Source organism: Teleopsis dalmanni, chromosome 2 (assembly GCF_002237135.1).
Source record: "Teleopsis dalmanni isolate 2A chromosome 2, ASM223713v2, whole genome shotgun sequence".
NCBI classification, from domain to species: Eukaryota; Metazoa; Arthropoda; class Insecta; order Diptera; family Diopsidae; genus Teleopsis; species Teleopsis dalmanni.
This window is the reverse complement of record NC_051847.1, coordinates 63,718,597-63,742,815: the sequence shown is the minus strand read 5'-3', so window position 1 is coordinate 63,742,815 and position 24,219 is coordinate 63,718,597. Positions and strand designations below refer to the sequence as shown.

The 24,219-nt window shown below is 27.5% G+C and overlaps 1 protein-coding gene across 2 annotated transcripts; it reads right to left on the bottom strand.

The window, feature by feature from the left end:
- Nucleotides 1-11,571: 11,571 nt before the first annotated feature.
- On the bottom strand, nucleotides 11,572-23,542 carry LOC119680994 (protein wech). 2 transcript variants are annotated; one of them, XM_038094045.1, is made up of 5 exons: nucleotides 23,029-23,542; nucleotides 16,374-16,629; nucleotides 14,442-16,293; nucleotides 12,682-12,834; nucleotides 12,442-12,612 (listed from the first exon to the last, which is right to left on the bottom strand). In XM_038094045.1, the coding sequence occupies exons 2-5, from the start codon at nucleotides 16,553-16,555 to the stop codon at nucleotides 12,442-12,444; spliced, it is 2,358 nt and encodes a 785-aa protein (XP_037949973.1). In that variant the 5' UTR covers nucleotides 16,556-16,629; nucleotides 23,029-23,542. The 2 variants fall into 2 exon arrangements, with proteins under 2 accessions (XP_037949974.1, XP_037949973.1); XM_038094046.1 differs by lacking the exon at nucleotides 23,029-23,542 and having other exon boundaries at nucleotides 11,572-12,612; nucleotides 16,374-16,555.
- Between the last annotated feature and the right edge of the window lie 677 nt (nucleotides 23,543-24,219).

Sequence of the window (24,219 nt, the reverse complement as noted above, 5' to 3'; positions counted from 1 at the left end):
TACGAAAGCGATATATTAAACATAAGAAAGTCTTTGTGATGTAGTGTAAGAATTGTCGCAATCATTTATTTAAGGCATCTAAATATATATCGCTTTTAGTCAACTGCAAAATCATTTGTGCTTCGTAGAAAGATAGTTATCACTGTGGCGAATTAAAGTTAATGATCAAAAATATTGTCATATAATATTCTCTTTTAACAGATCCTCCTCACCTATACAGATCCTATAAGACTCAACGGAATATAGCTCCGCAAATATAAACAGTGACGTACCTTGGTATTTACCTTGACAAATGCCAAGTGAACAGAAACATATCAAAACAAAAAGGATTCAAATGAAGCTCAAGACTATAAGCCTTCTCTGGCTAATCGGGCATCTCTTATGTTTAGAATTTTAAGTGTTGTTATACAACCAAGTCATTAAACCAATCTAGATGTACGGCTTACAGTTATATGGCAATGTCTATTCGTCAACATTAGAAATCCTGCAAAGAGCCCGAGCAATGATTCTAAGAATGATAACTGGTGCACCCTGGTATATCAGGAATGAAAACATACATATCGATTTGGAAGTTCCGATAGTTAAAGAATAAGGCAGAAACATATTTCAAATCTTGAACATTGAACAACATTTGATAAGTTATCGATATAAATCATAGTTTTCTCTAAGAGGATGTTGTACTAGCGCAGTAGTTGTTCGTTCTTAGTAAAGTCTGCTCCAATCGCCTTTTTTGTGAATAGTGGAACTTAGACAAGTATTGTCGGTATTCGATGAGGGTTGGCTTTGGCGTCCAGATTCTATTTTTTATCTATCTAATTTATTTTTTGTGAATCAGAAACTTTGCTTGCATGTAAACAGTAATGAAAAATCTTAATTACTAATCCAAAAGTAAATAATAATAATAACACATATAGTTTTTAGCAAATAAACAAATATTTATATAATCGAACTCGAGATTCCAATTTTTCATTCATGTCAACTTTACAACAGATTTTTATTAGAGTCAGCTAATTTGAGCAAATTTTTTCACTATGGTATATGCTGACTTAGCTTACTTATTGAAGTTATTGAAGTTTAAAATTGTATATTAAATTTTTTTATTATTTAATATTCTTTAAACAGCAATTTTGAAATAAACTAGTGAAATAAGCAAGCTATGGTAACAGACATTATCTTGGCACACGAAGTTATATAAGCCCATGGCATAGTGAATCGCAGCCATGCATGCAAAGTCGATGGACAGAACCAAAGCAGATGTGCAGCATTTTCATTGTCCTTTCCGCAACTGCGACATGAATAATTCAACGGATGATTCAATATTTTTCCATGGTTTCCTAAACGGCTGTTACCAATCAACAAACTTACCAGAATACTGATATCTTCACGGGTTTTCTCAAAGATATTACTAGATTTTTTATAAATAAAACACGGTCAATTTACGTACACATGCCTGCATATCGTTGAGGTTTCCCACCTTATATTGAATAGTTTAATACAGTAAGATTCCAATAACTGATTGAACATTGATATACTCAGATCCTTTCCGAATGATTATTTGAAGCACCTCGTCTGGCTAGCTCATCTGCCTTGCAATTATAAAAAGATAACCCTATGATTAGGAACCCATATTAGAGAAAAGTTAAAATGCGTTAACATCTTATAGGAATGAATTCAAAGAATTTAAAGCAGCTTGACTGAATGATAGTATGACATATAAACTAAAAAACATGCTCATGTTAAAAAAATTCACGTAAGTCTTTAAATAGCGAATATTTCATTAACAGAAAGTAAACTGAAAATAACTAAGTAGTAATTAAGTTTAACTTCATTGAGCTATAAAATTGTAAATCGTTGGTTTAAAATAATTAAACTGGGTTACCTTGATCTCAACATAGTTTGCAGTTCTTATAAAAAAATATAAAAGATTGATAAGTAGCGTTACTGATGTAATAATATATATATTATTTTAGCAAATGTGTATACATATGTATTTTAAGATAATTAGTATAATGTTACTACTACTAATATTTAACAATAATATACCCCTTATAATAATATAGTAAGATTCTTTAAGTCAATATCATTAAAAATATATGGACATACTTCTTATTATTCTTTACTTAAATTTAATGCCACATAAAATTCAGAAATTTTATTTCTAAGAACGAATTTTTAGGTTTTTTTTTTAATAATTTGTTAAAAAATAATTTATTTAAAATATATTATGTTTGTACATGCAAACAACAACACACATATGGATAAACATTTTAATGAATTCGTACAATATTTACTGGGAAAAAAACTTCAACAGCTGATACGAGTACATTGATCGACCTTGTACCAAACACACTAAACATCCATAATCTTAAATAAGCCAAAACCTGTTAGACGTTAGAATTTATATCATGACAGTGAGATCTTCACCAATGCTAGTTTAAGAAAACCGGCCACTTTAAAGGTATTCATCATTTACGTACGGCAATAATATTTTTTAATTATATATCATTCACTATAATTAACTGCATTCTACATTGTAATACGTAACATATTAGTAAATACATTTTTCATTAAAAACTAATTATATTTAAAGATAAATGTAAAAAAATTTAATAAAACATAAATTAATAAAATAAAAAAGAATACAATATAAAATTATTTCTAGTGTTCATAAAAGTTCTAAATCCTTCATAACTGTGGTTATGTTACAAATAATTTATTTTCCGGTAAAAAATAAATAACCCAATATTACTGCATCTAATAAATCGTTTAATGAACTGGTTTGCTACTTATCTCGTTGTATTGTATAGTCTAATACACTATCTTTGCTAGAAAAAATTTATTATTATTTTTATTTTTTTTTAGATCATTAAAAATGTGTTAAGAAAATTTGATTGTATCAACTAAATTACACTAATGTTTCTATTAAATAATAGTTAATCAATTTGATTAATGAAAATATTCAAATGAAGTAAATTTAATAGAAAGTTGCAGCGACACAGAATTTAGTAGAAAAGATTTATAAGTTTAAATATTTAAAAAAAAAATAAGCAAAAAATTAAATTAGTAAAAGTGACATAAATATATACATATTTATTCATTTATTATACCCTTTACACAAGTATGATAACATATGTTAAGTTTGCTATAAGATATGTTATGCATCATAGAAAATGTCAAATATTTTGACAAGTATATATGTAAAAAAAAAATATTTATATTTCAGATAAGCTCAAAAAGATAAAGCTGGTCAAACTTTTAGTTCACTCATTTATGTACGTCAATATAAATCGGTTATCCAGTAATAAACCGAAACTTAAGAATATTTCTTTGAAAGTTTTTTTATGCATACACGTTATCTATATATTCGTTGAAACGAATAATGAACTTATCATACTTACCATAAAATATATACAAAATATAGTTTATAGGATAGATGCAAGGGATTAAAATGCGTCACATATTCGATGACTCATTCCGCGGGGTTGCAACATCTTACTGAAGTACGTAGAAAGAAGAGTTTTGTAAATTTTTTTTGGAACAAATAAGTTAGCTCGGTTTAGGGCTAGATTGGTAACCAACAGCACGCGTTTGAATAAAAATTTTTATTCATTTTCTTGAAGTGAATTAAGTTTTAATTTACAGCTATTTTAAGTGTATTCACATAAATAAACTATTTCGTACTTTTATTATAATAGCTCCATACCTTTTAATTCTAAATCTTAAGATATACAATAGCTTAGTTATGTTCCGTCAAAAAATGTCTTGTTTGAGTGTTAATTAAAATTACATATAATTTAATTATATATTGATTATTATATAATAATAAATTATAAATTAATTATATATATTTATAATTAAACGAAATTAATTTAAATCATATATTTAAACAAAAAAATTAAGTTCATTGAATATGCTTAAGTAATTAGATACCAAATTGTATGGCACTGTACCATCATATTTAGTTTGGATCAGGTCTTGTTGCGGCAAAAATATCGGGTTTCTTGGTTCACGTTTTAGTTCAGTTTTAAAACCCTCTACAAAACACTCACTATTATGTTTTACATTAAATTTAATCTTAAAGTGTAATAAATATTAATATTGTAATAAATTGCATTATTATGATTTCAATTTAATTTAGTGACCAATGATTGCATTTGTTGTTAGAGTCAAATGATAATTCCAGACTTATTTATTACTCCTGGCATTTCAATGAGATATATTAGTATACCTATTTGGTTTGAGTCAAAATTGTTAGCTTTTATGTATAGAATAAAAATTAGAAAAATAAAAACATAATTAAGTCAATGATTTACAAAACAGTGGATGTCTAAAAATTTCATTGGAGTTATACAGGAATTACAGGAATAATACTGTCTCATATCAAACACAAATAAATGCTTTGCTAGACTGTGAGATTAGCTGAATGAACTTTGACATTTTTAAGTCTCAACTATGACAGTTTTGAGTGTGAACTTCGTCCTCTTTATATATAAAACATTTTAATAATAAAATAAAGACAGTCAAATTTGTACTTTTACTTTGTACTTTTGAACTCATTAATTATAATTTCTCAATTCTAAAATGTAGTTTATTCTTTTTATATGATTAGATAATATGATATTTAAATAATTTTAAGCAAATAATAAAGATGAAATAATTGTTAAAGTATTAAATTGTTCAAAGCAATTCTAGTATTCCTTACCTTTGTTTTAAAGTAATAAAATATTTGATGTTTTTAAATATCTCGTTTAAGATTATTATTATTAGAGGTTAGACCAGAATAGATCTATTGTGCATTTAAGATAACTTATATGGTTTTATTCTGAACTGTGTTTTTTTATTTTTAGATCTTTAGCCATAGTGATTCTCTTGGTCATTATTTATATTTTATATTAAATCACTTCAAAAAGCTTCAATTTCAATGAACTTAATTACAATTTCATTCGAGGTCGAGCAGATGGTGCAATAAAAAAGTTGATTAATAATAAAATCGCCAGGTAAAATATATAGTTTTAAATATGTGAATATTTCATGTTTTTTTCTTTAACATACGTATGTTCTTTTCAATTAAAACTCTGTTGAAGTCTCAATGGTTTAATATCAATGAAACACATATCAATTAAATATTCGATTAATGCATAAATAACAGGCTTATACAATTAATTTTTTATAATAACCTAATCAATCTATTCAAGAAATAGACATTTATAGGACAATAAATTTGTCAAGCGTTTAAGAAATGAATAGTTCACATAAAAGTATTTTCAATGGCTTTAATATAACTTTAAGTTTAATATTATATCTAAAAAATTGTCTTGTGTTACAGCTGTACATGTAAAAAATTTGACGTCAATAAAGTTGGTTAACCAAATCTTTATATATTTATAGTAGACACCGTATATTTGTTATTTATTATTATCTCAGATAACTTAAGTCTTTGCATTTTAACAGAAGAAAGAATCTAATTAAAGTTGTCGGTAAAAAGAAAGTAATGATTCCTACGCTTTTAAAAATCATCATTTAGCGGTAAAGATCGGGAATAATTTTCGTTTGGTTTAAAATCTTGCTACATTCTCCAATAACACTTTCAATTTTCTCTTGCTAAAAATTTCTCATATCTTTATAGATGCAATGAATAAGACATATTTTTGGTCATCCTTCTTGTGTGGTATGTGTGGAACTGTGCTTAAAACTCTTTTTCTGGGATCAGTTCATACCTATTGTTAGAAGGTGTGCTATACAAATCATTCCGTCATGAATTATGTGCACTAAAACAAAAATTTTAATATGTAGGTATATGGTGAAGTGATAAATATATATCAGACATATGTATATTATAAGATACATATATTAATATTACACACAATAACCGAAAAATAATCTATAGGAATTCAAAATGAGTTAAATAGTAAAATAAGCTGTATTAGGATTTGAAAATAAGGTATATACTCTATTGTAATATAAGTTGTATAAAAAAAAATACATAGAATAACTTTAATATCACATAATATCAATTCTATTAGCACTATTTTTTAATTAGTATAACAAGATATACTGACACCTAAGATGAAGGCAATTTGTTTATTCCTAGAAGAAATTTATTCATAAATAAAATTTATTTCAAATCTTTACTCTGAATAAAGGCCAGAGTAAACGTTTACATACTTTTATAATATTAATGAGTTAGACAAATATTTGGTGTTAGTTTTGTTCTAAGGCATCACAATCTATTATTTGTATTTTAAGTGGCAGTGCGAACTTTAAAAATGACAATATTTGTTTCTAGAAAATTAAATTCTCCTCAATTTGCAATCTACTGTGAAATATCACTCGAAATTTTCAATTGATTTCTATATCGCATAAATCATATGTAGCGCTTTGAACCGGTACTAGACTGCAAACCGAAAAAAAAATAATTTCAATTTAGTATCATACAATTTGCCACACATATTGCAACAAACGTAAAAATAAATCTTTATATATAGGCCTCCATAAAGGCAATAACGGGTCACAATACTTTTTTCAAAATAGTACTTAAATGCAAGAGAAAACTGATTCATTGCTATTCCGACATGCATGTAATAGTATGGTACACTCAATAACAGAACACACAATGACAAGGATGGCAAGAATTTGACACTTGTAAAGTAACTGAAGCCATCTGCAAAGCCTGTTACTCTCTTTCAAAGGAGTGTAGAATAACGATTAGTGCTCTAACGAAACATTTTCTCTTAAAGACAAACGCTGACAAGATGAGAATGGCGGGAAATAATAACTGCGGGATATGCATCTTACCTATAACAAAATAAAGTTTTGAACACGAGATATATGCATCCTCAGCTTTGTAAAAATACGGTTAAAACGTGTCACAACGTGTTATTGCACAGTATCATAAATTGGAGGAAATAACCAAATAATAACATGGTAAGGATCTTTAAAGTCGGAAGGAAATCTAAAATATTTTGCCATTAAGCGAACACAGAGAACAGACAGTACACTACTACTATATGTAGCTTACTAGATCAACCTATCGAAACAGTTTTAGTATCAGACAAAAAATGCTATTAATTCAAAATAAACTATTGTTATTATATTTCATTACTATTTGAACGTTCTATTACAAAATTAATTTCTTTCGTCATAATTGACTTTAAAGTTATAATGACTTAAATTAGTTGTAAAATTACTGCACTCGGGAAATTGAAATATTACCATAATCTCAATTTCTTCATTATAAATTATATATATTTTCCCATCGCACAGAATGATTCGGGAAAAAAAAATGGAGTATATCGTCTTTATTGTGGATGTGTTATATATTTTCAACAGAAAATACTGAAAATATTTTATACTGATAATAATTTATGTATGTATATTAAAAACAAGAGTATATAGTTTTTATGCATATATTTGAATTTTTTAAATTTCACAAAAGTATTTGTTGTATAAAATATGTACGCTTACAAGTAATTAATTAATTATATAAATTTTATGTAAGTTGTTCGTGTAAATTGAAGGGATATTTTACAAATCGCATATGTTAAATAGTGTATTTGCCCCAATCGCTGTAATTAGCGTATAAAATATTGGGATGCAAAATAAGTATATTTATTATTTATAATTATATAAATTTACACTAAATAATTTCAAGTTACAATATTAACAATTTAATATAAGTTAGCGGAAAACTGTACGTTTCAGCTGAATACCCTTTATAGTTTATAGTTTAATTTTATATTGAATACTATTTTCTAAATATAAATGACAATTTTATTTAACAAGCGTTCAATTATTTAATATTGCTTCAATATTTTCATTTTTCTATAAGAAATTTTACCACATAAACTAAATATATATATATATATACTTGGCATAGTTATACATTTTTCAAATTGATAAATTTAAAAATGTATTATATTTTTATTCATAAGAATTTAATAAAGTTCAGTGGTTTTTTAAAAATTTGCAGCAGCATAAAAATTCTTATAAACGCATGTACAAATTGTACGTATTGATTTTTCGAATATTATATATTAATTTTAGTCTTAATTAGTCATTTAAGCATTCAATTATAAGCATCGATTTATAAACTTTTATAGATATATAAGTATTAAAGTATATATACTATATGTATATATATATATTTTATATATACATATAAATTTATTCATATCGTCGTGTTTATTTAATATGTTATTTTACTATAATAAAATGTTTATATATATATTTTTTTTTTGTTTTTAATTTATCATAATCTTTTTAAATATTGTATTTTTATCTTAATATTTAATCTAAATCAAATATGTTTTTTTATGTATTTGTGAACTCAATGAATTATTTGTGACTTAGATTGTAATTTGTACTTCATTTGTACTTGATTTGCTCCCTTAAACTAGTTTAGTATTTTTTTTTAATTATTTTCTTCAAATATATATTTTAATATATATTGAGTGTTTTAATAGAGTTTTATGTATATTCTTTAATATTTGTTCGTAAAAAAAGAATTATTTAAATATTTTGAGATTTTTTAAACCTATATACTTTTAAATATGGATTAATTTGAAAAAATTTATTCAAAATTGCATTTTGATATACATTATGTATTTTATATCAACTTTTTTTTTTAATTTTACTACGCAATCAACTTCAAGAGGACGCGTCAAAAATTTGGTGATCTTAAGCTAAATGATGAACATCGATATATAGATATATATGTATATATATGTATATTGTAGAAAATTATGTATTTGTGTATATAAATTGTGTATAATTGTAAACATGAACGATGTTTTTATTTTCAACTTTCTGAGGTTAATGAAATAAAATAAAATAAAATCATTTTCTTTAAGCTTAAAATATATATTAAACAATTAAATATATAGATCGATATAATACGATTGTTTTTTAACCCATGAGTTTATAAATAATATAAATATTTCAACTCTTATCTGTTAATAATAAATTATTTTTAGTGAACTGTGTTTTTTGATTGTGAGCCTATGGCGAAGTACGGTTCTGAATATTTATTATTATTTTGTTTTACCTTTATTCTATAAATTTAATAAATATTTTTAGGAATTATATGATGATCATATATATATGGCATTTTTGAATATATAAAACGCTTAACGCGATTAATACTATAAACGTAATACATTAAAAAAAAAACTTTAAAATTATCTTAAAAACAAATATTTTTTCACAATTTTATAAAAATTAAATAAAAATAAAACTTATTTTTAAACACAAAATGGTATGAATGTGTATCAATCTGGTTGATACCAGAAATCACAAATTATCTTACAAAATGTGGTTTACGCAATAATTAAGGTATCTACATATAACAATACTGCTTAACTTTTTAAACATAGAGAATTTTATAACCAACAAATAAATACATATATAAGGTCGATATTTCTTTACAAAATGTCACAAAAATCACGTGAAAATTTCTAACTGGAAAAACGAGAAAAATCGTAACAAGGAGTTGAAAACTTTAGGACATTAAAATTTTTTTTCGTATAAATATTAATAGCTTATAAACAACTTATTTAAAAATAACATATATTTATATAGTGATATATCATTTATTAAATTTATTAAATATTATTTACGAATAATTAAATACAAGAATTATTTCCAAGACCACTAATGATGGTCTTGCTCGAAACAGCTGTATGGTCAGCCAAAAATTCAATTAATTAAAATAATATAAAAAATAAATTTTTGTTGTTGTAGTTCACTACTGTTCGAAAAACCTCTTTAAGTAAATATATAAATAATATATGTGTGATCAAAATATATTATTCTGTAAGTTCAATATAGCATATTTTTTTTACAATATTTATCATCTCCTTTTATGTTAATAAAAACTAACGAATGCTTTTAAAAATGTTATTTATAAATCCATTTAATTTCTAAAATCACTCAAAATGAATAACAAATTTTATATATTGTTGTTTAGTAGAATATGATGCATGCAGATTAAACAGGATTTTTAATGGATTATAAATTAATATAAGATTAAAACTTTTTAGATAAATTGTTTTCAAAGTATAGATGTTCTAGTTTTTTTAAACTAGATTATTACTTGTTAACATTTAATCTCGTTTAACATTGAGAATATGTCGTATATCCTTACAATATTTTATTTATGAGGTTAGGTTTAAAGAGCACAAGTTGATTGCAATATCGCCACAACACAATTGTGATATTCTCAAAGTTGCCAGAAGAAGGCAAACAACATTAACCATTTTTTTAATATGGATCCTTTCATTAAATCATGTTAAACCATTTGGTTTTCTAGATAAAGTTTAGGAGTTCCATAAAATTTACTTTCATTTAGTCTCCTACTAAGAGTAGAAGATTTGTTATTTCAAAGCGAATACCCTAACACATCAATATTTTTATTTTGAGTTAAATTTTAAGAAGTTTTAGATAACTTTCATTATAAAAACATATCCATAGATTGATTTATTTATATGTATGTATATTTTGATATTATTTAATCTTGTTATATTATTTTGTTTGATTAATCCCTGAAAGAGTTGACTATATTAAATAATCGAAGTTTAGCATAATAAAGTTGTTAATTTGTCTCTGTATTATTCATTCAAAAATGTTTGTTCTAGACATTTTCATATTGTTATACCTTAAGCGTAACCCACACATATCTTTCTCTTAAAATTTTTTTTTATATAAAAATATATAATTACAGCATATTGCAAATTAAATTATTTTGTAATAATTTTAGTCTTTGTAAGCACAAAATTTACCGATTATACACGAGAAAAAAAACAATAATCTGTCTTCTAATCGGTATATTTGATCGGTACAATTATTATATAATGAAATCTTAATATAGATATATGATATATAGACAATCTGACAAATGTTATTACGATCAAATATAAATTATTATTTTAATAAGAATAAAATACAATTATGAGCATTTAAAAAATATATAAACTATACAACATAATCAAAGTTAATTTATTTATTTTTAAGTCTAACAAATGCATTTGTTCTCGTAGAACAAATGGCGCATTTTATGCATGTTGCTTAATTTGTGGAAGGAGAGGTATATGTAACTTGTTTAACAAATCAAAAACAAAATCAATCAATTAAATCATATTTGTAAAATTACTTAAACAAAACAATGAATCAATCGATCGATCAATATACTAAATTAAATTTAAATAAATTTATCTATAATTGCTAGCAAATACAAATACAATATTTCTTTCTATTCAATACTAATAGCTAACCTTTGTCTAATCGTTTGTTAAAATTACAATACAATATTTTGCTAATTAAAAAATCCTTTTTTGAAAGTGCTGAGGAACATGTCACCACCCTTATATGTTCTTCTTTATTTTAAAAAAAAACTAGGTTTAATGTCTCTGTCTAATTATGTATTGTATTAAGTTTTTTAAAATCCTTCCTTAAGTATCATTAACAAATTGTGTAATTGATTTTCCATGCAATATATAGCATAGTTGCGTTATCATTACAGAAACAATAATTATAATTATTTAATTATTGTTTCTTTTTTAAATTGCTAAAATTCTAATTAATTTATTTCTAAAGTAAATGTTTTTAATTGCTAATGAACACATCGATGTACATAAATTCATAAATAATTTGTATGATTCCCTCATTCACGTTTACGTTAAAATGTTTGAATGAATTGAAATGAAATATGTTTGCAAAAGCCCATTTTGAATGCCCGATATTCAAATTGCGCTTCTAGTATTCAGTGCATTAGTCGCTTTGGTTTTCAGTCTTTCTAAAAATTAACCAAAATATCCGCACGCATATAAATATCCTCTTCCGTAAGGATTTAACGGATTTAAAGGTCCAGTTAATAATTAATTTTTTTGAAGTTTCTTCTTAGTTCATCAGTCTCATTTGCAAAAAAAATAATACGAAGAAATTAATGCAGTAAAATCAATACAAATTAAATAAAAATGAAACATAGAGCTAACGTTACATGTGTCCATTATTTGAACTTTGTTCCGTTGAGTAATGTCCTTTCTTAATGTATTCGTATATTGTAGGAAAATATTTGTCAGTCTAATTATATCTAAAATTTTAACGTTTTTCATTTTATCCGTTAGTATGTTAAAACGTTTTACGTACAATTTCATAAAACTGCTGGCATAAAATAATATTTATGTACCGCTATTATTGGCTTAATTCTATTGAGGTAATCGTTGTAGAATATTCAAATAAATGCGTAAATGTTTTTTTTTTGTTTTTTGTTTTTTTGTTACTTGTCGTGTCCTCAAATTCAATAATTTTGTCTAAATAATCTAAAACGTTTTCGTATTTATACCGAATATTTTGATACTTATAATTAATTACTTATCTTCTTAGTTTTTTCTTTAATAGTTATGTGTTTTTCTTAGATATGCAGCTTATTACTTATCTGTTATGTTCCTAGAACACGTGTACAAAACGTTTATAAGGATTCGAACCCTCTTTGGAATCTGGTGATAGCTCAATTAAGAACACAATTCTACCGTCCGGCATCAAAGCTACATCACATGTGCGATCTTTCTCATCAAGAGTAGTTGGCATAAGCGGATTATGTGATGGACGTACTTCAATCTATGAAAGTATTAAAATTTTATTTATTTATACGTAAATAGAAATAAATAGAAAAAAATTTAAACTTACATCCCACAAATAATCCAAACTTGGGCTAAAAACAACAATACGTTGGTTTTTAGAGTCAGCAACAATAATACGCCCATCGTCATCGCAACATAAACCTGAAGGACGATTGAATTCTTGGAATCCTGAACCTTCATGACCTTTGGCAGAGAGAATCTGTTAATTGGAAAAAAATATTTTCATTTTCAATAATTAACAAACATTCTAGTTATATTTAAACATTTGCGTATTAAAATATATTAAATTAATATTTTTTTTAAACTTATGTAATTAGTTTTTCAAGCGGCCGAGCCTACGTCCAGGAATCGTTCCCAACACAGTTGTTTAAGTGCTGCTCACCACTCGCAACAGAGACAATTTTAAAAAGTCTTTTCGATTAATAACAACATAAACAACAGACTTAATGCATTTATGAAATCCCCAACATCACTTACTAAAGTAATTACTTTTTTATTATTTTTATGACCAAAAATTAATTAATATATTTTGACCAATTAGCTAATTAATAAAACGCACTCAAATAATTAAGTCCCATATTGAAAACGTCATACTGCATACAATTAACCATCTAAATTAAATTCATATGTATTACGTAGCGTATATTAGTAATAAGTATAAATAAGTGAAATATATTTGACGATGATCCATTTAAAAATAAGTTCGAAGTAATATTTAATAATGAAACATAGGTCAATGTGGTAATAGAGCTCTTTCATGAAAGAAAGAAAAAAACTGAAGGTTTTGCAAAATATTTACAGAAGAAAATTAATAAAATAACGATTGATATTTAAGCAATTGATAAAATAGAAACCTTATATTTAAGAAATGAGGAAGAAATCAACACTTTAAAAGGAAATCCCTCGGTCTAAATGGAATCAATAACAAAAACTTTGCAAAAACTTCTGATCTCAGTTATAAAGATATCTTCGTCTGGGTATATTCCCAGATCGGTGAAGTGAAGTGTATTGAAGTGATCCTAAATCACCTGAATAACTCATTATCATATTGGAATGAAACACTTATTACAGTGAATTACCCTAGTGATCACAGACACTATTAAGTACAAGTGCTTTAGACTCTGACTCTCGTTTTAACAAACAAAAAGAAAGAAAACTAATATAAATTTAAGTAAAATACAAATGAAATATCTAATAGAAATTATCTTTTACAAAGAACCAATGTAATATTGTTATCGATATGGTAGAAGTAGAAAGTAGAAAGAGATGTTTAGTGTAGATGATAGAATATTAAATTTTAAATACATCTAACTAAAATAGTAGTTAAATCTCATGAGATCCATTGTAACATCTATTTATTTCAACTAATTTCAAAATAATCGTTTAAAGAAAAAACAATAAACATACTTTTACTATTGAGCTTTCCTAAAATCAATTTACTTTTCAAACATTTTAATAAAAGTTTTCTACAGACATTTTTCTAATTTTTTCTCATATATTTGATGCAGTTATATAGCACTTTTTAATTTTTTATTCTTTAATTCATATTAATTTTTCTTTTTTTGTTTCTATCTCCTTGTCTTCACTTATTTCAAAGTATGAATTTGAACTAACTTGAAGCCTGACTATGTGTAAGTGCAGTGTATAAAGTAAAAATAATATGGAGATTTTTAGTAATAATATTGCACACCAAAATTAAAATACACCACAATACATATTAAAATCTATAAACGTATATGGAATTTTAGTTTTTACATTATAAGGAAATACTAGATAATATACTTCAATAAATATATGTAGTCTTACCTCATTTATATCTGGATCAATTAAATACAAGCAGTGATTATCAAAATCTGACACTATAATATTTCCGGTTGGAGTGTAGCAAACTCCACGTGGAGATGCTATACCCTTATTTTGTCCATGGTTATCAAATACAATTTGACGAATGAAACGGCCTTCTGAATCGAATTGTTGTATACGATGATTACGAGAGTCTGAAACTACTATCTGACGTCTAGAATTGACAGCTACGTCCCATGGATACTGGAATTGGCCATACTCTTTACCGTAGCTGCCAAATTTTATGAGAAATACGCCACTTGCAGTAAATATTTGAACACGGTGATTATCTTTGTCAACAACAATAATACGATTATCAATATCGACGCAAATGCCAGCAGGCAAATCGAATTCACCATTTCCAACACCTTTGCGACCGAATTTGAATTTCAATGTACCATCTGGATTAAAGACTTGTACACGATTATTGCGACGGTCTGATATAAGAATATGTCCCATTTTGTCAACACAAAGACCCCAAGGACGACTTACTTGACCGTCTTCATGTCCTTCCGTAGCAAAAGATAAAGAAAGTGCATTGGATTTACGAGCTTTAACATGATCTGTACTCCCAGCTATTGCTTGTGTAGAACGTGGTGCACCAAAATGTAATCCCGGTGAACTACGCATTACACTAAGCTCCCATTCTATACCAGCATTTGGTACAGTACAACTATTTGTACGCGGTGGCATTATAGGTGATGGATTATGAAAAGAGTTATCACGCAATAGAGGGCGTCTAGAATTTGTTGGTATTACAGCAGTCATTCCATTATTTGGAAGTGAAAGCACAGTACCAACATCATTTGGCGGTGCTCCAACCATATTACCGCTTGTCGGCATTGGCATATTCTTATCGTCTACTAGTATTATAGCACCTTGATTACGTATATCTTGTAAAATAGAATAGTCAGGTGCAGCGAATGCAAACACCTCTTGTTTGGGTTGTAAGTCTTTATAAATAGCTGCGAATTGCTCTAATTGTCTTTGTCCATTTGTGACTTTCATAGCAATTTCAATATGATCCATGCGAGTTGAGTTCTCTGAAATTTTGTGCAACATATCAGATGTTTCAGCCAGGCCAGACAAAGCTGATTTCAAACCAGCCATCTGGTCATGTAAAATAGCCAAGCGGCGTTGACGTAATTTTTCTACAAAATCTAATAAAAATCTTTCACGATCTTCGATTGCAATTATAAATTGACGAAAAGCTTTTCGTATATTTTCACATAATTCATTGCAATTACGTTCGATTAAGCGTATAAAAGCGAGTGCTTTATCAATACTGCTTTTAATGCATTTGGTGCCCATACGGCTGCTCTCCAAAGCAGAGGTAATTTTTTCATTTGCTTCATCAACGAAATTTTGTATAGAAGCATAGTTATGTTCTTTATGTTCATGCAAGGTGCAACACTGGCACACAAGTTTCTTACAAAATTCGCAAACATAGCGATACATTTCGTTATGCAAATCGCATACGTAGTTAGGAGCTGGTTGAGTGGGTATATTATTAGATATTCCACCTGTTGGGGAAGTACCAATTGGGGTTGGCAATGAAACAATGGAATGATTTGAAGCAAATGGACTCTTGCGATGTGCACGTAAGCAGTCATTACACATATACTCATTGCATTCAAGACAGCGTAAAGAGGCATTTACATCACACCAATTGCAACTAATGCTCGAATTGTTTGATGATTCTGGAGACATCTTAGGATTACGTACGCGTGTGCCGATCGGTGCCATGCCGAAATCATTTGTAGTTTCAAGAGAACCTAAGAAATTGTTTAGGAAGAAATCATTACGTGGTGGAGATCTGCAAAAAAATCATTTAACATATTATATCCATATAGAAACGGTTTTTCATATATTAATTTTTAGATAAAATTTACTTACTCATTGTTGGTAGGTTCATTATTAGGCATCATTCCAGCGTTTAGGTCCCAGGATGGAAAGGATTCCAATAAATTAGTTAGCAACCTTTCAGCTGTATTGTTGCTGTTTGTTGTATTTGTGCTAGTGTTATTGCTTGCCATTTGTTGTGGAATGGAAGAATTGTTTGACAAAAGTTCCATCATAAAATTGGGCAATCGTATGCGAGCGATAAGCAAGCAGTTTGGAAAGTATCACTATTAGCCACAACACGTTTAATCTATAAAACGCAAATAACACGTTTAAATTTTAAATATTTGTTCACTTTTTTATTTAAGAGAAAAACAATTTTAAATTTCTTTATGCCGATAACTGCTGATATAAAGATAGACATAAACTGACTACAGCTGCTCGTGCTAAGATTAATATTCGAGTATTCAAGTATTCAAGAATTCGAGGGTTGTTTGCTTGATGCCTGTCTCTGTCGCCAGCGCGAACTAAACTGTTTAAGGCCACTCAGATGCAACCAGATGTTGTAAAGAATATTTTGAAATCAACTCTGTCTACAGACAGCTTATTGTACAACATTTAAATCAGTGTTAAATTTCTTGAGTGTATGTGTGGGATCAAAATGCACCAATGTTAATGTTAGGTACAAAAATGGTATTAAATGTTAAGATTTTTGAATGCATTTACTGCAGTGCTCTTCTTTAATGCTATTATCTTTACCTAAATTTTGCTTTCCTATTCCTATTTATTTAATGATTTCTATTATTCTTAGCAATGCAATGGCTTATTTAAAAGCAGATGCATATTTCCGATCCCTGCCTCCTTCTACACATCACAGCAGGTCACAGTTTTACGGTTAAAAATTTCTACGAATTTTCGAGGATTGTTTTTTTCATTTTAATCCTAGAATGTAGCAAATTTGAGCTACACTATTTGGTTTCATTTTTAAAGGATCACAGTTTAATTATTTGTGCAAAACATAATACAAAGATCTAGGCATCATATTATGCAGATCGAATCGATGTTTTTTCTATTTCCTGTTAAAATTAAAAATACACGTATATATATATCGACGATATCTATACAGAAAATAAAGCAAACATTTGCAATCAATTTTTTTTTTTCTAAAAAGGATTTTAGTCAAATTTAAATTTTGCCATTATTTAAATACAATAAATTCTATGAACATACCTTTAAAAGGAATGTACCTGGTTTAAGGTAGAAAAAATTACCTGAACGTTAAAGTCACCAATACATTTTATATTTAAAGTGAAAAATAACAGCCATTTTGAAAATATTTCTTGAAAATCTTTTATCTACAACATATATACTTGCAAAACTTATTAATATAAATAATTTTATACCTAATAATTCGGAGTTATCAGAGTTATTATGATTTTAATCAATTCAGTATTCTTTATTTAATTTATTTTTCCAAGAAGATAAGCTAGACTTCAAACTATACTTCTGTAAATTCTCCTAAATTAGATTACCCAAGTAGTCCTACCAAACACTACTATGTAAAAATGCTTTAGACACTAACATGTGTTACATCAAAAAGAAGATCTTATTTAATATTAGTCTTAATACATATCATATCCTAGAATTTTACGAAAAGTAACGTTTACTTGTTCTTTTTGATATGTATATTATCAAATATAGGATACGAAAAGATAACATCATTATTTGAATAACTATATTTAATTAAATAAAATAACGTTAGTACAAGGGTTACGACTTCGCCAAAAAACTAGTTTAGTTACAACTATTATTCGAAGCCGGTCATAACGACATTAAAGGGACCGACTCAATCCGCTCGTTATAACAAATAGTCGTTGTAAACAGCAAAATAAATTGAAAACTCTGTGCCTTAAAGGATAAGGATAAAAACTATACTAATGTTTATTTGTTTAAAAAAATATGTATAATTTTAATACTATTTATAGTATTAATAATATAGTACATATTATTTAACCACTGGGAGAAATAGTCGGTAAGTTTTGTTTGGTGCTCATATTCAAAATGCATATTCTGTGCGGCCTCGTAGTAGACGAGGATTCATTTTAGATAATAATTTCTTTATAAATTCTCGAAAGAGAAGAGTGATAAAAAAATTTTTATCTTTGTTTGTTGTTGTTGTAGCGCTCAAAAATCTATAAAGCAAAATACAATTATAAAGCCAAATACATGAGTTAGGATGTGGATAGGTATTGGTAGTGTGAGAGTGAGAATGGATTAGGGGATGGGTGGAATTTAAATTGAAGTCACCCAAGATCAGAGCGGAGAAATCTAGCCAATTCGTTTTGGCAGGTTCAAAATTCTATTGGACTCAAGTTCATAAATGCTTTGAGGCAGAAAAACAGATAAGCGATATTAGGGGACAGATGAGCTATATTTAAGGCACACATTTGGAACTGATGCATTTATTGATTACATGTAACTATTTGGACCAAATGCTGATTTCAATTAAACTAGGATGACTATAGGTATAAGCGATATATTGTTATGTCGATATACCTATAAAAGGTTGCAAACTGTACATGGATATATGGCAAACCAATTTAAATTTTGAGGAATTCGGTTAAACGTTATAAGTGATATCTACTGAATTTAGTTGAATGGCTTAGAGTCTGATTATAATTAAAAAGTACACTGAAGCTCGTGCAGTACAACAAGCTTAAATTGCTTTTTAGAGGGAGATCCTGGAACTGCCCAAGATTCGCAAAAATTAAGCGTCTACCACAATCAAGCGAATATAATAAAGAAGTAGTATTATTAATACAAAAACAAAATTTACCTATAAAGTAAACATAAATAATGAATAAAAACTGTTGAATAATAAGTTCTTCATAGCCACACACCTGCGACAATAATTAATAAAAATAGTACAGTGAGTAAAAGAGATTATTTAATAAATCGTTTCTATTGACTGGATTGACTGCGAAAATCATGGTCATTTATAGTTATAGTTATAGAGATTATTTAATAAATCGTTTCTATTGACTGGATTGACTGCGAAAATCATGGTCATTTATAGTTATAAACGACCTATTGCGCCTTTTAATCTTTTTAGTTTGTTGAACTTATTAATAAGTTTCATATTTCACATTATTGTGTTGTAGAACACTAGTAAGACAAGAAAAACTTTAAATCCAGAGTCACCAAATAGTTGGAATTTTATTATATTTTAGAGCAAATAAAAAAGGTTATTGTAGGTAAAAAATAGATCTCTATATTGAGATTATTCGTAATATTTCGATTAAAATAAAGATTATAGTACATACATATACTTTAAGTTCTGTGAATATTGTAGTACATATTTGAATCCCTTAAACTCGAACAAGCGATGTTTACTGCTTTGTATGCTGAAAATTCGACTACAATAAAACTGTTTAGGATGCAATTTCTCAAATCCACAGTATTACATTAAACTCACCCCAATATTTTTACATATCCAGTCTGCTCTTAATGTTATACACATAACACACATTCTTAATACCAATATTAAGATATTTTGTAATGGGCTATCGAGGAAAATTACAAATTTTATTCATAATATTGTTATTGTCTTTGAATAAGTATGTATAGTTTAGAAAATGGAGATTATATACTGATAACTCATTCTTCATTTTTGAACCCGCTTTTAATAATAAACGGGACTAAATTTGAATTAAAAAAAATTAACTATTTTAGCAATTGTATTAGTTTCAACCCTGATTTTTTTAATTGTATTAATATATGCTTTTGTAACTTCTTTCATAAATTCTTTTATAATAAATATGTTAAATAAGCAGAAAAAACTTCTTTGAAAGGAAGTTTTCCTACTGTTTTGTTGTTATAGCTAGTTGCTAAGTTCAATTTCTTGAAATAATTTTCTAAATTAGGTTAATAGATAGAGAGAATTATAGACTTTCAACAGTCATTTGGCAGTATCGACCGTTCCTACAATTGAGTGTACTCTTTATCAAATTGTACTTTTAAGCTCTTATTGAGCTTAACTATACAAAAACATTGGCTCCAATAAAAAATTTCAAAGATTTCATGATATGCAAATAGCCGGCTTAGGCAACAAATGTCAAAACAATCAAGTATCTGCTGGAAATGATAAACGGCACTTAGTTATCGAAATTGTCGAGTGGCGCCTAAGGTAGAACCGCCATGAATGAAACTTTCCCTTGTCACATATAAATGCGTCAATTCCCAATGCGTGCCCCAACCCTAGTTCTACTTCCCATGGTGTCGCCCATTTGATTTTATGTCCTAATACACACACCAGCAGTTTGAGAACAATTCATCTCAGCTTTTATTGAGTTTGAGTTTCTCCGCTTTGATCCAGAATAGTTTAAATTAAAATCCAGACCAACATTAATCAACTCTTCTTCCCAATCAATCCCCTCTCCTTTTATTCTTCCTATACCCAAAATTTTTACGTATTAAAGAATACTTCTTCAGAAAATATATGATATATAAAATATGTATGACCATTGCTACCATATGAACGATAAATTTAACCGAATCCAGCACAATCACGAGCTCGAATATATAGTAGCAGGCAGCAAATGCACCCTAAGTAAATGGTAAAGTATAACGCACCGATTCGTGGAAGTGGCAGGGATGATTTGAAAAATTTTGTGTAAATGATCTAAAATATGACCTTAATAAATTGGGTGTCTGTAATTGGAGAATGATTGCTCCAGACCGGCAATATTTGAACGTTTGATTAGGTAAGTACTGATCCGCCAAGGACTATAATGCCAAAAAGAACAATAAAGTAAACGATGTAATTGAGGGCATTAATAATTTGGGTGTATGTGATTGGAGAATCATTGTAACAGAACCAAAAAATGGAATATTTGATTTAGGAAGTACTAGTCTGTCAAGGACTATAATGCCTAAAAAATAAGAATGAGATTGATTCTTATTGAATCTATCTATATAAGATAGGTGGTTCATTATCAACTTAAGTTATAATATTTTTAGGGAATTATTATATAAATTATTTGTAGTAAAATAAGAAATTTATGTAACTACTATTTTAAACACTCAAAGTTTATTTTTCTTATGACTTAATTATATTTGATTTAAACAAGTATTTCGACTTATTTCTTAGTTATAATAACGATGATCTTAATGATCTGTTTTCTAACCTAAGCTATGGTACAAGCTACTCTTGTACCTCAATTTAGCTTTAGGCACAAGAACACCATTCTAACTTAACCAAACCTAAGTTATTAGTAGCCTATTGAGATCGCCGGTATAACCTAACCTAACATATATCTTATAAAATATGTACTTTCTCAAATTGTCTTTAAGAATTCTGAATGTTGTTGTTGTAGCCCGCCGGGATCTGAAAGCAGATAACATGTAAGGATTACAAGACGAATACATGGTTAAGGATTGGATAGGTGGTGTTAGAGTTAAGGGGTGAGGGGATGAAAGATATAATTAAAATTAACCAGTGCCCAGCCGAAGAAACCTAGCTACCTCAAGGGTATGAGTCCAAAGGTTGATTGAATTTAAATCAGTGTGTGCGTTGGGGCAAGAGAACAGATGGGCGACTTCATAAGGCCGGGTACCAAGAACGGCCGGGTCTACATAAGCGGCGTTCAACACACAAGTATGTGTTTGTTTGACATTTGTCGTTTATAAGAACTCTGAATCTGTATCGTTACTGATCTATTAGGCCAATGCATTGTGTCGTCATTTACGCATACTCTTACTAAACGCATTTCATGTGATAACTAACGCTAACGATCTAACAGATTTATCTATCAATTTTATCTTCTACCTACCCACATACTCACATAATACCCCACTATGTGAACTCAAATAAGCTTTGGGCAGAAAGCTCCCAATCCAATTTCACCTTCCTAAAAAGATTCCTTTATTTAAAAAAAAAAATTACTAATAATCTATGAAATAAATAGAGTTCAAAAATTTTTTTTAAAACCAATACAAATATATACTTATACGTTAACTTTTATTTAAATTTGGCGCCTCACAGTTATTTTAGCGTCCTTTTGTGTTACATTTTTAGCTTAGTTACTGACATCGATCAATTATTTTAATGTATTTAATAAAAACATTTATTCTTATTCAGCACAAATATCGACATGTTCACATACACATGCGTGTGTATGTGTGTTCCCGTATATAGGATTATTTATTTGACTCAATGAAACTATCAAAAGGATGAATATTCCTCAAATGTATGTTTGTATATGTAGGCAAACATAAAAGGCAAAAAGTACGCAAAAAGGATTTCAATTCTTGTTTAAGAAAGAAAATGTTAAATTTTAGGGGATGAATTTCAGTTTGGGTCTGCTGCTACCAATGCCACACGCACTTGTCTAAATTAGTACGCAATATACATATGTATGTATGGATGGATGGATTTTCAAGAAAACCAACCCTCTTGGCCCCCTCTTTTTTAGCAAACCGTTACATGTTTATATTAAACAATGAAAATAATACACACTAAATAACTTTGGAAAACGCCATTTTGGTGCGTTTTATTTTCTTGTCAGATCCAAATAAATTTTATTCACTTTTGCCTTACTTTAACACAACCAATACATATTTTGTTTATATTATATCAGCATTATATAATGGGATATGTACAATGTTAAGGTAATTTTATTGTATTTTATGCAATATTATTTAGACTTACGCTTTGTTGTTGCACAGGCTTACAAACATCCAAACCAAATGAAAATGTTGTTTTACTGCAGGCGGCAAAGGTTGACAATGCGCTTTAGTTCAATACAATTTTTTTTACTTTCAGTTTTTTTTTTTTTGTTTTTTATCGAAAAAATGAGTTTTTAATGTAGATATTTATTATTTCTATTCAAAATCTGTGGATGAATCTAACTTATAGTTAAAACGTTATTTAAGTATGTTTTCAAACTGTTCAAACCATTGAAATTCAATATATTTTGATATTTTTATTAAAATTGTTTTAAGTTCTTATATTAAAATTACACGGAAACCTTCACTCTCCGTTCTTTCTTTTACGAAACTGTGCACACAAAATAAATAACAAATTGTGCTTCTCCTTTTGCTTTTATTCTCTTTTTCCTTTATGTGGTGTTAAATTTGAGATATTACTTGTTTATTGTGTTTTTGTAGGTACAATTTTTGAATTGTATTATTGCGTTTAAAAAGTTTGTATATTTTGTATATGTCGCGTTCCTTTTTGTTTTGAATTATTTATTAAACTTTTTAGTAATTGTTTATTGCATTATATTGTCTGCTTTTATATTATTCCAAGGATGATTCCAACCAGAACTTCTGTACCATCCGAATACCTTGAAACTACTACAATTAATGTTCGCATTCTACCCTAAATCTTGATAACACAATGAACAGGAAAATTGAACCACATACATGTTTGTATGTATACTGAGAGAATGCAGCTAAGGTGGTTAAAATCTATGAAAAGGGAAACTCATGGACGGTTTAAGTAAAATTCGAGTATAAATACGTTTTAACAATACTCAATAAAAAAATTTACTTAATGCATATTATTGTATTTATTTATAATATATAGCATTATTATTTTAAATAGAAAGTGATTAAATAATTAAATTATATTTTAATTGTATTTGTATATACAGCTTAAAGCTATATCATTTTAAACAAAAAATAATTTTATTCTTTTTAATTACATGTACCTTATATATATGTCAGGTAACTAAAAGCTATATTCAAAAAAATTTTATTTATTTGGCAGCACACGAGTTCAATTCAATCTCAAAAAATTACTTACAAATAATTAAATACAAGAATTATTTCAAGACCATTGATAATGGGTCAGCCAAAAATTCGATTAATTAAAATAATATAAAATGAATTTTTGTTG

What these genes read in the sequence shown, in the direction of transcription:
- LOC119680994 (XM_038094045.1), bottom strand. Translation starts at nt 16,555, where the DNA reads ATGATGGAACTTTTGTCAAACAATTCTTCCATTCCACAACAAATGGCA. An exon ending in AATGAACCTACCAACAATGA is followed by an intron (nt 16,294 to 16,373) that starts GTAAGTAAATTT and finishes ATTTTTTTGCAG; the next exon opens with ATCTCCACCACGTAATGATT. An exon ending in GTTTGGATTATTTGTGGGAT is followed by an intron (nt 12,613 to 12,681) that starts GTAAGTTTAAAT and finishes ATACTTTCATAG; the next exon opens with ATTGAAGTACGTCCATCACA.